The 15,616-nt window shown below is 60.9% G+C and overlaps 2 protein-coding genes across 4 annotated transcripts; both read right to left on the reverse strand.

Annotated features, from left to right (window-relative positions):
• Window positions 1–1,193: 1,193 nt before the first annotated feature.
• CERCAM (cerebral endothelial cell adhesion molecule) lies at window positions 1,194–10,278 on the reverse strand. Of its 3 annotated transcripts, XM_015879308.2 has the most exons (14): window positions 10,161–10,278; window positions 8,273–8,397; window positions 6,621–6,717; window positions 4,645–4,755; window positions 4,331–4,448; window positions 4,107–4,241; window positions 3,829–4,033; window positions 3,643–3,762; window positions 3,481–3,557; window positions 3,246–3,352; window positions 3,038–3,170; window positions 2,730–2,857; window positions 2,462–2,665; window positions 1,194–2,003 (listed from the first exon to the last, which is right to left on the reverse strand). In XM_015879308.2, the coding sequence occupies exons 4-14, from the start codon at window positions 4,716–4,718 to the stop codon at window positions 1,769–1,771; spliced, it is 1,536 nt and encodes a 511-aa protein (XP_015734794.1). In that variant the 5' UTR covers window positions 4,719–4,755; window positions 6,621–6,717; window positions 8,273–8,397; window positions 10,161–10,278; the 3' UTR covers window positions 1,194–1,768. The 3 variants fall into 3 exon arrangements, with proteins under 3 accessions (XP_015734794.1, XP_015734795.1, XP_015734793.1); XM_015879309.2 differs by lacking the exons at window positions 8,273–8,397; window positions 10,161–10,278 and having other exon boundaries at window positions 6,621–6,924; XM_015879307.2 differs by lacking the exons at window positions 6,621–6,717; window positions 8,273–8,397; window positions 10,161–10,278 and adding an exon at window positions 5,742–5,932.
• Window positions 10,279–13,181: 2,903 nt separating this feature from the next.
• Window positions 13,182–14,106, reverse strand: LOC116654182. The gene has a single exon (XM_032448114.1). It carries the CDS (start codon window positions 13,961–13,963, stop codon window positions 13,238–13,240), a length of 726 nt encoding a protein of 241 aa, XP_032304005.1. The 5' UTR covers window positions 13,964–14,106; the 3' UTR covers window positions 13,182–13,237.
• Window positions 14,107–15,616: the final 1,510 nt, after the last annotated feature.

Here is a 15,616-nt window from a genome sequence, read left to right on the forward strand (position 1 = left end):
GCCGCCCCATCTCAGCGCCGTGCTGGCAGTCCCAGCTCTCACTGACCCCTATAGCACACGTTGCCCCGCTCCAGGCTCTCCCCTTTTCCTCCTCCCTGACGCTGTTTGGCAGCTCAGCGAACATGGAAACAATCAGCGTGGCCGCCAGCCCTGGCAGGAGCACACGGTCCTGGCAGGAGCACACAGCCCTGGCGCAGCCCAGCACAGCCTCTTCCAGACCCGTGTTCCTTGGAGCCGGGCCCTCTATGGCCAGGGAAGCACCTTCCCCTCACCCTTCAGCTGCCTGCAGGGGACCAGCGCCTCCTGCCCCATCACCTCAGTCCCTCCCTGAGGTCCCTGCTGGTGGCTGCAGCCTCACTCAGAACATCTGCCCCCTTCCCCACTGTGCAAACATCCCCTTCCCCTCATTACCTGTTGGTTCCCCGCATCATGGATGTGCAGTAAGGGTTTCCCAGCTCAACATGGCACAGAAAGGCTGCTTGGAATTTCCTACCTCACCAGCAGATCAGTCTGCTCCCACGGAGCTGGAGCAACCAGTGGGGAGGTTTCAGGCCGTCATAGTTTCTGAGTTAGGTTGTTGTCTGCCAAAACATTAAGAGATTTAAGAGCTCCTGGCCGGCTTTGTTACAGCTCTCCTGCCAGAGCTGCTAGGGAATGCCTTCTGCCCTCCAGCACCACTCCAGCATCCCAAAAGCTGAGCGTTCTGTGCATGTGTCCTGTCTGTGCTACAAGCTGCAAGCACAGCAGCTCCATGCCCGCAGCCCTACAGGCACCCTGGGACCTCACAGGGCCCCATATAGTGCAGTGCCACTGCCATCCCCTTCCTCTGCTCCAGCCTGCACCCAAACTTCTCAATTCCCAATCTCCTCACCCTGCAAGGTCTGCATTCAGGGTACCCACAGCCAAGGAAGCAATACAGGGGAGAGCATCAGCTCTGCGGACTTGGCAAGAAGCTCAGCTCCCCCCCAGCCCACCCGGATTAGGAACCATTGCAGTGTTTTCAAGGAACTTGCTTCTCTCCCCCAGTTTCCAACCAAGCATTGCCCTGCAGTGCTCAGTTGCTCCAGGAACTTGAAGTTTTAGCTCAAAACAAACAATCCCTGGCTCTTGTAAAGCAAACACCCTTCTCCAAATCTGGCCACTAATGTGACACACGCCAGAGCCCAGCAGGACTCAGCTGCACATCCCAGTGCTCAAATTAGCAAAAGGTTTTCAGTCCAAAGGCCAAAACCTCTGCTGAGAACAGCAGAACAAATGAGAGAAGGCATCGGTATTATCTGAGGGCAACTCTGCCCAGCACAGCCTGCAGCCAGGGACGTCGGCTCCAACACAGTTGGCTTTAATCCTCCTGGGCTTCAGCCCAGATATGGAACAGGCAGGGATGGCAGGAGGCCACATGTGAACCTTCAGGGCCTTCCTTCCCCCTCCTCCTGCACAGCGAATCCATGTGATGTCCAAAAAACAGTTTGCACTACTCAGGAGAGTACAGAGCCGGAGCACCGGGGTCTGGCAGCCCCTCTGTCTGTCTGGGCACCATCTTGCCAAGAGCCCCAGGAACAAATCCCACTTTGGAGAACCCCAGGGATGGGGGGGAGAACCCGATCAACAATTCCCCCCTGGGTCACAACGCCTGGTCCCTATGGAGGAAAGCAGTGAACATCCCTGCTAGCAGTCCAGACAAGAGCAAGCCCTCTGCTCACTGATGCCTTCCATGGGTGGGTGAGGAGGGTCCGGCTGCTCCCAGGGTGGGGGTCCATGTCCAGCACCCTCAGAGCTCATCGTGGGATGCAGAGCGGAGGTACCCCCCTCCATCCCGGGGGTCCCTCAGGGTCTTCTGTGAGCCCACCCAGCCTGTCTGCTTGGAGTCATCGTCCCAGATGGTGGAGGTCTCTGTGTCACTCAGCCAGTTGCTGTCCCCGGCGTAGTGTGTGGGATACACCAGGAGTGGGTGAGCTGAAAACACCTGCAGGTCCCGTGGGGCAAAGTGCCGCTTGTAGTCCTCACTGGGGAGAGCGGGAGGAGAGGGACACATTAGGAACGATAGAGAACACAGCAATGGAGTGGGTGCACGGGGGGTGGCACTGCTTTGGGAGTAACATTAGCACCAGGGATGCTGTGTGCTCAGAGTGCTTCCCCCCACCCTTCCGACCCTTCATTTTGCCATCCCACTCTCCCCTTTTCCCATGTCCTCTCCCCCAGTGCTTGTGCACCCCCACCTGGATCCCCACCCCATGAGGTGCCCCCTATGAGCCCTCTGCACAGACCAGCCCCACACCCCAGCTCCATCCCCGCCGCCCCGTGCTGGCAGGGGGCCACTTTCCAGCAGCCGGCAGCCAAGCAGGGGAATGAGCTCATGCTGCAGATGTTTTCCTCCAGCCGGGGTGGAGGGGAGAGACGGGGTGGGATGGTGGCAATGGAGAAGAACCACATGTTCCCACAGCAGCGCAGCTCTGCTCCTTACTTGGGGTGCTTGTCGTACATGATGGGCAGGAACTCATCCACCGGCAGCATTTTGGAGAGGGGCTCAGCAGCCAGCAGCTTCTGTGCGCCACGGAGGGAGATGGCGTATGCCAGCGTCCAGTAGGAATACCCGGCTACCACCAGGTTCCTGACACCCTCCACAGGAGCTTCATCCTCTGCATTCACCTGCTTCCTCCCCAGGTAGCTGCAGGGTGAGCAATCAGAGCCGGTCCAGCGCCCACCCCGTGCCCCCCACCCCCAGTACCTACACGAGGTCCCAGTCGTGCCGTGCCCCCTCCAGTTCTTCCATCAGCCGCTGCAGCCGTGCTGGGAAGGACACCTCAAAGCGCACATCATCCTCAAAAACCAGCACCCGCTGCAGCCCCTGGGACACGATCTGTGGGGAGGGCACAGAGCTGCTGACCCACACTGGCACTGCACTGGGCTATACTGGGTTATACTATGCCATCCTGGGGACACCCACCCTGAAGGAGAGACCCTCTCCCCAGGTTATCCAGAGAGAACCGATGCTGTACAGAGCGTCCCCACCCCGTGCTGGTGCCCCTCAGCCCCATACCTCCTTCCAGATGTTGTAGTGGCTCAGGAAGCATCCGACCTCCCCCTTGGTGAGCGTGCGGCCAGAGAAGGGGTCATAGTACCCTGGCAGCAGGTCCACCCCCAGCACCTTGATGTCACTGCTGTTGAGGGTGCTGCAAGGTGAAGGGGTGGGTCAGCACGGTGTCCCCAGCGCCCGGCTCCCTCCCAGGGTGACACTACGTGGTCACCTCCCATCCACCGCGTCCACCACTCGTGCAGCAATCTCCAGCTCCTGCAGGGACTCCAACATCCGCCGGCGCCGGTCCGGCCGCCGCACCAGATTGATGAGGAAGATCTGGGGAGGAAGAGGAGAGTCCCACCAGGGCACGGGATGGGGGGGGGACATCAGTGTGGGACAGGGGACGTGGGGTTGGCTGAGCACCAGGGCAGGAGGTGCGAAGGGGAGGCAGGGTGGGCACTTACTTCATCAAAGCCCATTTTGGTGAGTGGTTTGGGTGGGACCGAGATGTGCCTGGAGCGCTGCATGGGGGGACCATCCACTGCAGAGAGATGGAACATCCCTTCCATGGAGCCCGCAGCCCTCTGTCACTAACAGGAACAGAACAGGGACCCCCTGGAGCTCACCCATGGCCTCCAGCGTGAGATGCACAAAGTTGATGCGTTCATCCTCCAGTGTCTGGTGGGCCTTCACAGGGACATTGATGTAACCAAAGCGCTGCTGGTTGCACACATAGACCTCAGCACCTGCAGGAGAGGGGGGTGAGCACCACACAGGCTGAGCCCAGCCCTGCCCAGACCCCCGACCCTCACCAGCCTCCTGGCAGGAGTAGGCAAAGACAATGATGTCGTCGAAAGCCCAGGTGTAGTTGGGGTGGGGGGGGTAGAAGGCCAGCTGTGCCGTGTCCTCCTTCCTCAGGTCAATCAGGAACGTGGCATATACCATGGGCACGGCAAAGCAGCCCCGGCGCTGCCGGTTCTTGGTGGGGAAATAGTCGGCAGTGCGGCGATAGAAGCCCTGTGACACAGTGTGACAGTGACAGTGACCAGGACACAGCGCTGGGCAGCCCCCCAGGGGTTCTGTGCTGTACCTGGGGCGTTATCCCACACCAGAAGTTGGAGTAGAAGGTCTGTGAGTCCAACATCGGGGCCACCACTGACTTGTTCTGCGCCATGAGGAAGGTGAGGGTCTGGTTGTTGGTCAGGATGCTGTCCGTGTCCACAAACTGTGGGGACAGAGCTGGTGCTGGAGGCACGGGGACACCCACAGCTACACCCCATGTTTCGTGGCACCCGCATGCTGCCTCGTCCCTACCAGGATGTAATCTGCCCGCAGCTCCCGGGCGTAGCTCAGAGCCTCCTGCTTCAGCCTCATCAGGTTCTCATAGCGTTTGTCACTCCAGTGCTTGGGGCCGAGCTCGTCGGGGTAAGAACTGTGCAGTGGGAGGAAGGCAGAGGGTTAACGGCACCAGCTGGGAACGCACAAACTCAGTGCACACACTGCATGCCGTCCGCCTGAGTCAGCGCTGAGCTGAGCTGGCAGCAGCATGCAAGCAAACCAGCGTGTGCGTGCAGTGAAGAAGTGCAAGGAGGGGGGGTGTAATACGGGGTTGCCCCCCCCAGCCCCACCTGGGCTCCTCTTCTGCCTTCCATGCCACTGAGTGGTAATTGCTGCCCACTGCCTGCAGCCACTCCTGCAGCATCGCTGTCGTGTTGTCTGAGTTGTGGTCTGTTGCACACCTGGGGGGGGTTGACACTCATCAGCCTGCAGCACTCAGGGTCCCCCCAAGGCACAGACCCCTCCCCTGCCCTACCACACCAAGGGGCTGAGCAGCAGAGGGGAGCAGGGCTCACTTGGAAAAGCAGCGTGTAATTTGGAGGAACCACAGCTGCGTTCGCAAGGGAGGGAAAGGCAAAGGGGTAATTTCTTCCCCACTGCTATCCCGTGGCTCCCGCTTGCTCTCGGCCCTCATCAGCTTCCCACCCCGTTCCACCACTCCTGCCCCACAGCCACTGGCTGGGTGTGGGGCAGCAGGACCAAAGCAGCCCCTCAGCTCCCCCCAGCACAGCCTCCCCCAGCAGGACCCCTCCCCGCTGGCCCCCACCTCATCCCCCATAAAAGTTTCCACTCCAGCATGTGGCGGCTGTAAAGGAGCGGGGAAGAATAGGAACAGGGGCTCCACTCCCACCCTCCACATGGCATAAAAGGGGCTTTTGGGGGTTGTGCTGGGCAGTTTTCACGGGGAGAGGGAGGCAGCACCCTTCCCTGAGAATGTGGAGAGCCCCCACCAGCCCTGAGTGCTCCCTCACACACACCAGCCCTACCAGTCCAGGAAGGAGACAGTGGGGGTCTCCGTTCCCCCTGCAGTGCTGTGCCCCCATCCCGGTGCAGTGCCCCCCACACAGCCACAGCCCCTCTGTGTCCACGGAGCTGCCACCACCACGGGTTCCCCGCACCCCAGTGGGATCCCCGTGCAGTCCCCACTCCTCCAGGTCCCCATTCCCCAACCCTAGAGAGGATCCTGAAGGAATGGGGACACCCTCCTAAGGTCCCCGTTCCCCTCAGATCCCTGTCCCTGTGTCCCCCACCCCCTAGAGCCCCCATTCTCCCCCACTCCGAATCTACCGCTGCCCCAGGACTCCCACTCCTTCCACTCACCCCTTCCCCCCCACCGCCCCCACATCCCCCGAGGAGCTGGAGCTGCTCCCGGTGCCCCCACCCTCACCATAGCGCGATGTCCCTCGCGGGGAAATCCAGGCTCTCCAGAGCCCCCAGGCAGTGCGGCAGCGAGTGCTGCGCGTTGCGGGCCAGGAGGGCCAGCACCACCCGGGGGGGTTCGGGGCCGGCCCCGGTGCTGGTCCCGGTGCCGGTGCCCAGCAGCAGCAGCAGCACGAGCGCAGCGCAGCGCAGCGGCCCCATGGCGGAGGGCAGCGGCGGCGGGCGGGGACGGGGCGGGTCCCGAGCACGGGATGGGAACCCGCCCCCGGCCCAACCCCTACAGGGACCCCCGCCCCCGACACGGGGAGATGGAAGGGAGGACGAGGGGTGGGGGGCACTCCGAGACTCGGGCGGGGGAAGGGAATTCTTGTTATTATCTTTATGTTAAATTAAAGCCGGCATCACCGAGCACCCCAAAACCCGACTGGGATGACAGATGCCCCCTCCCCCTGAGGTCCCTACAGTGACTCTGTACATCCCTGTGTTTCCCCTCGGGCTGAGGTCGGGCGCTCAGCACAGCAGGGATGGTGGGGGCGGTTGGGGGCCGGGGGTCTCAGCCCGTTCATTCCCGAGGTGCCCGACCCCAACGAGGCGCTTTCCCCCCAGCCCCCGGCTGAGCAGTTGGAGGCCTCACTGCATTTGCAACGTGTCCGAGCTGCCAGCCACCCCTCGGGACACTGGGCCAAAAATGCTGGTTAACCCCAAAGCCATAAATGCAGCGCAGTCTGGGAGGGGCCACGTCCCACCGAGGAAGCGCCCATCAGCCCCAACCCACAGCCCCGACCCACAGCCCCGACCCACAGCTGTGCCGTGCAGCCCCGCGCTGCCCCACGGACCCCACTGCTCCGCCTGGGGGTCGCGGTGTGTCACCAAACCTCGCACCCACCCCACGTGGGTCCGCCGCCGTCACGTCCCGCAGCTCCATCCCGTTGTGCCGCTGGCTCGTCTGAAATGCGCCCGAGGACGGAGGGATCCAACCGCACCTGGAAGAAGGGAAGAAAATGAGGGCGGGGGGCACTGGGAGCATCAGAGCGCCTGGAAGCGCTGCTCACAGCCCCAGGTCAGAGCAGTATTTTGAGGAGTGGTCTGTGGCGGAGCCCCCCGGCTCCTCACAGCGATGCTGAGGGGCTGCGGGATCCCAAACCCCGCACGGCGCGGAGCTCCCGGGGATGCTCAGCCCCGATCTCCCGAATTGCTCCGCTCTGCGCGGCCGCTGCTGCCACCTCCCGGCCCTGCGGGGTGAGACGGGGCCGAACCGGGCTGCGGGGCCGGTCCCTGCCTCGGGTCTGCAAAGTGCGGCCCCACAGCCCTTCAGTCCTATAACCCCACACGTGTATCCCTACATCCCTATATATCTGCCACCCTACATCGCTTCTTCAACCCCGCATCCCTCTGCTTCTTCATGGCTACATCTCTCCATCACTCTACCCCAACATCTCTGCATTCCCACATCCATCTATCCCATATATCCCCATGTCCTGACATCTCTCTACCCCTACATCCATCCATCCTCATATATCCCTGCATCCTTCCGATCCTACACTCCTATGACCCCTCACTCCATTTCTCCTACATCCCTCCAGTTCCACATCCCCGCATCCCTCCACCCCTATTTATCCCCACACCCTTCTAACCCTACAGCTCCACATCCCCTGCACTCCTCCACCCCTCCATTCTCACCCCTCTAACTCCCTGCATCCCCTCCCAGGGGTCACGGGCAGTGAATGGGAACGACACAGGAGTATTTTGGTGCCAGAGCAGGACTGGAGAGCTCTGGTTCTCAGAAGGGCAGAGCTCCAGCAGCTGGGCAGAATTTCTCCCCTGTAGAACACCCTGTAGGTTCACCCCAACCCATCACATCACATTGTATCCCCTTGCATCGAATCTCATCCCATTGAACCCTATCCTATCACATCTTATTGCATTGCATCCCACCCCATTGCATCCTATTGCACTGTCTGCCACTGCATTGCATCCCATTGTATCCCATAGTATCCCATAGTATCCCATAGTATCCCATTGTATCCCATTGCATACTATTGGGACCCATCTCATCCCATCCTATCATGTCCCATCTTATTGCATCCCATCCCATCCTATTTCATTGCATGCCATTGCATCCTACTGGGTTCCATGCCATTCCATTCCATCCCAAAATGCACTTTCCCACCCAGCCTCCAGGACAAATCACATATAAAATCCAATGTTATACCCAATGTTATATCCCTGTGGGCTGTAAGATCTCCCCCACCACCATCTCCTTCCCTCCCACCCGCATCTCCCTGCCCTCCCAGCAGTGCTGGGCTGATCTGGTGCAGCTGAGTGCTGAAATCAGAGCGGGGCTGTGGGCAGCCCATCACTCCTCCACTTACCCCACCCCCACCTGGCCCAGGAGCTCAGCCCCCACCCCTGCAGCCCCGGCTCAGCCCCAGCCTGGCACTGACCCCCCCTTATGTGCAGTGAAGTTTCCATCCATATGTTTTCCTTTTATTTCCCAGTCACTTTTGGCTGCAGGGCTGAGGTTTTGGCCATCCTCACCTCCTGTCTCCACCCCTTCCGTCACATTCATTACGTTTCTCAGCAAACCCTTCACAAAGCTCCAGGTTCCTCCAAAAGGTTCAGATGTGGGCACACAAAACACCAATCGATACGTGAAGATACACCTATAGAAATAGAACCACTGAGACTCTGCATGGCCGGAGGTCGACACACACCTCCCAGCCTCTGATAATCCCTTGTTTGTGAACTTATTCCAGAGCAAAATCTCTCTCTGTCACACCGGGTGTCCCCACGTGTCCCCAGAGCAGCCCCATATGGGGAAACTGAGGCACCTCCCCCCTGCTCCCACCCCCACCCCGCAGCCCCATTCCCTGTTCCACCACCTCCAGCTGTTGGGTAGATCAGGGCTGGGCTCTCCTCCCGTCAGTTCTCTGCTTCCAGCTCTGTTAAACCCATCCACTGCTCTCCTCAACAGCCGGGTAAAAATAACAGCCATGAGCCCAGAGCTTCTGAACCTCATCGCCCAGCTGGGAAAATCCAGGGGGATTTGGGGCCACCCAAGAGGAGCAAAGGGGGGAGGGGGCAGCGGGGGCTGAACCCTGCGCTGGCCATGGGGCGTGGGGGGAGCTGTGCTGATGTAAATGGGACAGAAAATCACCACTGTGTCCTGGGATGTCAGCCCTGCATGTGGTGCTGTGAGTACCGGGGGGGCTGGGGGGGCACAGCCTTCTCCAGGGCCTGTCACAGCTGGAGTGGGGATGCTCTGTGCCGTGGCACAGCTGTGCTCCAGCCAAGTGCTGTCCCTGCAGGTGGGACATGGGATGCTCAGCCCCACAAACTGCTCCCTCGGGCTGGACCACACCTGCATTCCCAAATGGGACCCGCTGAGGGCACAGGGACAGCGCCAAACAAGGGGAAATGGAGGCTGGGAACCAGGGGGATGCACCTCCTGAACCCCAGGCTCAGCCTTGGGACACGACACCAGCAAACTGCCGTGTACCCAGCCAAAAATCAGAGGGACACCTGGCCCCGAATCAGGGCTTACACCACCAGCACATCGTTCCCAAAGCAGAGGGATGCCACCTGCACACCTCCAGGTCCCCAGCACCGGGCTGTCCTTGTCCCAGGGTGGCAGTGCCAGCCCCAAAGAGCTCCCCACCCTCCATCCCCACCGCATCCCTTGGACGGTGACATCAGAGCGCTCCAACCGGCACCGACGGGACCGGTCCCCCCCGCGAGGCGCTGACCCGTGCGCTGCCGTCCCCTCCGTCCCCTCCTTCCTCTCCCACCCACCGGCACTTCGGGTCGGCCCCGTCCCAGCCCGGGCAGCTGTGACCGAAAACAAAGCTGTCCCCGCACAATGCCCTTCTGTCCGCTCCCAGATGCTGACCGCTGGGGTGGACAGCGGCCGGGCTGGAGGCATTGAAGGGCCGTGCCAGGCCCCTGCTGGCAGGGGACAATGTTGGCAGTGATGGAGGGTAGGTATTTCAAAAGGTTTTGTTTTCGGCTGACCCGCCGAGCCAGCGTGACCCCGCAGCCCCCCACCCACCCGTGCTCCTCCGTCCCCATAGAAGCCGGCCACATTCCTGACCTCGGGGGGGAAAAGTTTAAAAACTCCTAGCGAGGAGACAATGCCGGTGTCACGGCATTGATTTAGGAGGGACTCTTTCCATCACAAAGGCGAGACAAAGGCGCTCGGCGCTGGGAAAGGGGCTCCGGCTCCCGGCTCAGGAGCGGGGCCGACGCTTTGTGCGTGGGGATCCGTCCTCCCGAGTCCCACCGACCGCCACGGGGATCCCTGCGGCCACCGCGGGGTCCCCACCGCTCCGTGGGGTGGCCCCGACCTCCCGCAGCCCCGACCCACGGCGACCCCCCCCCCAAATCACAACCGGCCCCAAATCACCGCCTCCCTTAGCGCCCAACTCACGGCATCGCAGCGCAGAGCTCAGCGCACGTCCCGGATAGAGGCAGCGCTCTGAGGCCGCACTGAGCGCTTTTCTTTTGCTCTCTTTCTTTTTTTTTTTAACAGGAGAAATATTTTTCTCCGGTGCTGGACGGCGCTGCCGGGGCTGGAATTGCGGCCATTGGTTTCCTCGCTCTCTCCTCGCCCTATTTATTTCTTTTTTTTTCCTGGCAGCTGCGGGCGGATGGGAGCTGGCGAGGTGCAGCTCCTGGGGCTGGGAGGCATTCCCTGCTCAGAGCGGGGCAGCAGGAAGGGGGGAGGTTTGTGGATAGAGGTGGGGGGTCAAAGCGGGTCCAAACCCCCGCTTTACTTTCCCTTTTTGTTTATCCCTATTATTTTCCTCCAGGATGAGGTTTAATTTGCGGGGACTCTCCGGCAAAGTGAGGTAAAATCCCTCCCCGAGGCTCAGGGTGAGGAAGGAGGCAGAGCGCTGAGCTGCTCTATTTTTTTTTTCCCCATTCGGGGCTTAAAAACGCATTGAGTTCCCCGAACCGCGGGGATGCAGAGCTGCACCCACAGCCCCACGGCGGACCGGGCTCCGTTCGTTCCCCTGTTAATTTTGTTTAGCAACTTGTCAGGTTGGTACATAAAGGAGGTGGAAAGATCAACCCCGGCTTTTCATCAGTGTGGGAAAAAGTATTTCACTAATCCATATTTATTGGTGTACGGAGCCTGGAGGGGGGGGGGGGAGGGGTTAGAGGCTGGGGGGGGGGGTACCCCAATGGTCAGGAGCAAAGGACAGGAGGGACAGTTTAAGGCTGCCCTTTGCGGAGGGGTCACATGTCACCAAAATCTTTCGGTTGTCTTTGGATTGGTTACATTCTGTTCTCTTTTTTTTTTTTCAATTGGGGTTGCCAAGCAACTGGCTCAGACCGGCCAAGATATTTTCTTTATTACAAGTGGAGCAGAAAGCGGCGAGGAGGGGAGAGATGAGGAGAGAGAAAAAAAAGGGGGGAGAGGGGAGAAGAAGTTGAGACAATTAACATTTATAGGATCACATAACTTCATTAAGCGGGCCGGGATTGGGGAAAGAGACTTAAAAGGATGAAGGTGGGGGGAGAAATAGGGATGAACGGGAGCTGAAAGCCGCAGGTCTGTGCTGAAATAATGGCCCGAGTGGGGTGGGGGCTCCGCACTTTGCTGCTCCCGGTGGTGGCTGCCACCACCACGAGGCCCCCAATGATGCTGATGCTCTTTTATGTTTTACCACCTGGTTTCTTTTGATTCTCGCCCTCTCAGGCAGCGCTGTGTCTCCGTGTCCTCGTGTCACCGGGCTGTGGGGTCACAGTGTCCCCATGCCCTTGGGATGCTGCTGTGCCACCCCAAGGAGAGCAGCCCCCGGCACTGTGCTCTGCTCTCAGCTGTGCCCTGGTTCAGGCCCGGTGCTGGGTTGAGGGCTGGAACAAGGATGGGATGGGATGGGATGGGATGGGATGGGATGGTAGATGGGAACGGGGCTGGCAGATGGGATGGTGATGGCGATGGCGATGACAATGGGGATGGAGATGATGGGGATGGGGACAAAGACGGAAGTGGGGACAGGGATGGGGACGCGGACACTCAGCATCACCGCAGGCTGCTCCGAGCATCCTCAACGCTGCGGGATTCCCACTTCCACCCCGACCCATTTCCTCCCCCCACATGGCCGAGCACTGAGCGAGGAGAGGCACGGACCCCCTCCCCATAGACCCCCATGGCCCCGCAGCCCCCCGTGGCTCTGCCCAGGGCCCCCCTTGCCCCATTGGGCAGCGATAGGTGAAGGCAGGGAGCGGCCCTGTGTTCCCCCCGGGGCTGCAGGGACTCCGCGGGGCCGGGGACCCCCGTGCCGGGTGGAGCAGGCGCTGCCCCCGCTCTGCCCGCAGCTGCCGGCCCGGCGAGTCGGTAATATTCATCAGGGGACTACAATGAGCATTATTTATCCCCGGCACTCGCTGCTATGGGATGGGGGGGGGGGGGTGCAGGTGACCCCAACACCGCGGGACTCGGGCACTGACACCCCGATCCCGGAGCAGAGGGGCCGGGGGGGGGGGACCCGAAGCCGCCATCAGGGGGACACGGGGGGGACACGGCTGTATCCAGCGGGAGGGATTGGGGGAGCGCGACCCCCGGGGGGGGGGGACACCCCGAGACGGGAAGGGACACCCCGAGCGGGCGAACCCCGGGACCCCGCACCGGGGGCAGCAGCCGGGGCCGCGCCGGGCCGTGCCGAGCCGGGCCGGGGGCTGCCGGGTGGGAGCTGTGTCTTTAAGAGATGGCTGGCTCCAGGTTGCAGCTGCTGTTTCTGTGCTATAGAGACAGTGGAGATTCATTACTCCTAAAACACAATGGGCATTTATCACCCCGTGGTGTTATTCAAATCCAGTACCAATTGAAGGTCATCCCCATTCTTTTCTCGCCGGCTCTGCAACACATTTATTGTTGTGCCGTTCAACTAAAAGCCCTGCCCGGCCCCGGCGCAGCCCGCAGAGCCCCGGCGTGCGCATCCCTCGCGGGCGGATTTGGGACCCTCCCGGCTGGATACAACGTGGAGGACGCGGGTCAGCGCCGGTTCGGCTCGGCCCGGCCCGGCTCGGGGAGGTGCCGGCCGGCAGCAGGTGCAGCGGAGCCCCGAGCCCCGCCGAGCCGCCCGCTCCGCCCCCACGGGCCGCACTTTCCGCACCCCGTGGAAACTCGGAGCCCCCTCGGGCCGCCTCCGCCGCCGGGTCGGGAGCGCCGGGGATGCGGGATCCGTCCGTCCGTCCGGCCCTTCCCGCAGCCCGGCACTGCCCGGGGGGAGCCGGGGGCGTCGCGGGGGAAGCGCCGGGATTTTCCCTCGTTGGAGAGGGGGGGATTTGTTCCCAACTTCGTGGGAGCCGCTCGGTGAGGAAGGGGCCGGGGTGGCCGGGGGGGCTAAGCCTGGATTTGTGGGGTTTTTGGTTTGTTGTTTTTTTGTTTTTGTTTTTCCTCTCTTTATTTCTTCTTTTCTTAATTTTCTTTTTTTTTTTTTTTTAATTATTATTATTTTGAATTTTTATTTCGCGTTTCGCTCCGTCCCCGTTTGTTCAATCCGTCAATTTCGGCGATGTTCGAAGTGCCCGAATCCTGCGGGCGACGCGGTTCCGAGCGGCCGATTCTCTCTCCGAAGCGGCGGCGGCGGCGGAACGGGACCGGGGTCGGGGGATGAGGATGAGGATGAGGATGAGGATGAGGATGAGGATGAGGATGAGGATGGGGGGGTCGGTGCGTGCCCGCAGCCATCGGGATCCCCGCACAAACCCGGGGGCACCGCGCCCCATCGGCAGCACCGACCCCGCGCCCCGCTGCAGAGCGGCCGCTCCGGGCGGGTTTACACCGCTGCTTTTCGTTTGCTGCTCTTTTAGTATCACTATCATTTCTTTTTCTCTTGATGTCGGTTTAAGATTTTTTTTAAAGGCTGATTTATTTTTTTTTCTTTTTCTCTTTTTTTTCCCCCCTTTTTTACCTTTTTTTTTTTTACATTTATTTTTATTATTTTTTTTTAGGCCGGTTAGAAACGAGTTCTCGGATTGAATCCCGTCTCGGTGCCGTTGGATGGTGCCGGTGGATGCGGAGCGCCGCGGCCGAGCCCCAAAGTTGGCGGAGCCGCAGAGCGGTGCCGGGTCGGGGCCGCCGTGAGCTTCTCTTCCAGGATCGGACCGAATTTCTCCCTGCGGATCCCGCGAGTCCGGGCCGGGAATCTCTGCTCCTGATTGTCCAAACGCAATTCTTGTGCGCTGGAGCCGTACGAACCAAGAATTGTGTCTGGACATCTGTAGCAGAGATTTCAACTTCACCGGCGGGGCCGAGGACGGCTGCGAGGCGGAGAGGAGCCGACGGAGAGTCTGAAGGTAACGGAGCCCGAGCGGTGCGGGAGAACCATGGCAAGGAAACCCAATAAACGGCGGTGGCGATGCTCACCTCCCCGCTCTGCCGGCTGCTTCCGTCCTAACGCGCCTCAATCCGCCGCTGCGACCGAACCGCGGCGGAGCCGGGATCGCTCCGGCGGGTTCTGCGGGAGCTGCGGTTCGGTTGTGGTCGCACTGTCCGACCCTGCGGCGCCCGCGCTCTTGAACCTTTCGCTGTTTCTATTCTAAACGCGGTTCTGTTTCATTTAATTTCTTCCTGCGGACGCGCTGCGCACCGGGGATGCCGCTTTAAACCCACAACCCTCCTCCTCCTCCTCCCACCCGGAGCTCCCGGCGGCTGCGGGACGGACGGGGATGAGGATGGGATGGGGATGGGATGGGGATGGGAAGGGCCGAGAGCCGGGCACGGAGATGGGAAACAGGGAGCGGGGACGCGGCCGCCCTCCTTCCTTCGCAGCCCCCATGAAAGCGCCACCCGGAGCTTTTAACAGTGAGGCATTATGAGTCCGCGAGCCAAGCGGCACAGCCGGGGCTGCCAAGGAAACCCGGGAGGAGGAGGGAAACGTGACAGGATCCGAGCAAAATTTCGCTAAGAGCCGATGTAGGACAAAGCCGGAAGCAAAGAAGGGTTTGCTTTAGAAGGGTTTTATTTCCGAAACTTTGTGACAGGGATTTGCCGTTACCCCTTTTCCCCTCCCTTTGCCCGGCTTCCCTCACCTCCACATCCCAGCAGTGATTGGCAGCTTTTACTACGGCAGAGGTTGAGCCACCGCGTTGTACCTGCGCTGCCAGGGGATAACGCTGCCCAGGAAGGAGCTCAGCCTGTCAGCCGGGGGATCAGCACAGAACAGCTCAGCCTAAAGCAGAAACACAGCAGAGAGGCAGGAGGGCGGCAGCGCTGAGGACAAACCTCCTTCCCCAGCCGGGTTTGAGGCCATTTCAAGCTGTTTTTCAGCCAGCTTCCCCCATCACCTGGAATCGCCCTTCCACCCCCCTCATCCAACAGCACCTCAGGGCAGAGAGGAGCCTGTGGTCTGTCGGTGCCATTTATACGAGCTGCTGTGTCTGGGTTTGGAAAAGGCTGACTGTGCTTCACTCTCAGTAGTGCGCTCTGAAGTTGAGGTTTCTCAGCACTGCAGCCTATGGGTGCCGGGAGCTACACAGTCATAGAGGGGTAAATGCGTCGGAGGAGTCAGCATAGAGGTCAGACAGGGAATTATTCTTTGGCACTCCAGAGCGATGAGCAGTGATGGGGTCGGGCTGCCCAAGCAGGCGCTGCAGCCCCGCAATGCTCACTGCACACCTTGGCAGCTCAGGGAGGTGGAGGACGGGCAGCAGCGGTGCAAGTCAGCTCCGAGGGGCCCCACTGAGCCCTCAACCTCGGCAGCAATGCTGCAGCTGGGAAGCACTGTGTGTATGTTCCCAGAGCCACGTGGATACGTGGGTGAATGGGGCTGAGAGAGAGCAGGAAGGGGTGAGGAGCAAACGCAGCAGCACTGTGCAGGCCCATGGTGTCGACACCATCCTCTCTGATCCCTTCCCTGCGCTCTCACTGTG

Source organism: Coturnix japonica, chromosome 17 (genome assembly GCF_001577835.2).
Source record: "Coturnix japonica isolate 7356 chromosome 17, Coturnix japonica 2.1, whole genome shotgun sequence".
Lineage (NCBI taxonomy): Eukaryota > Metazoa > Chordata > Aves > Galliformes > Phasianidae > Coturnix > Coturnix japonica.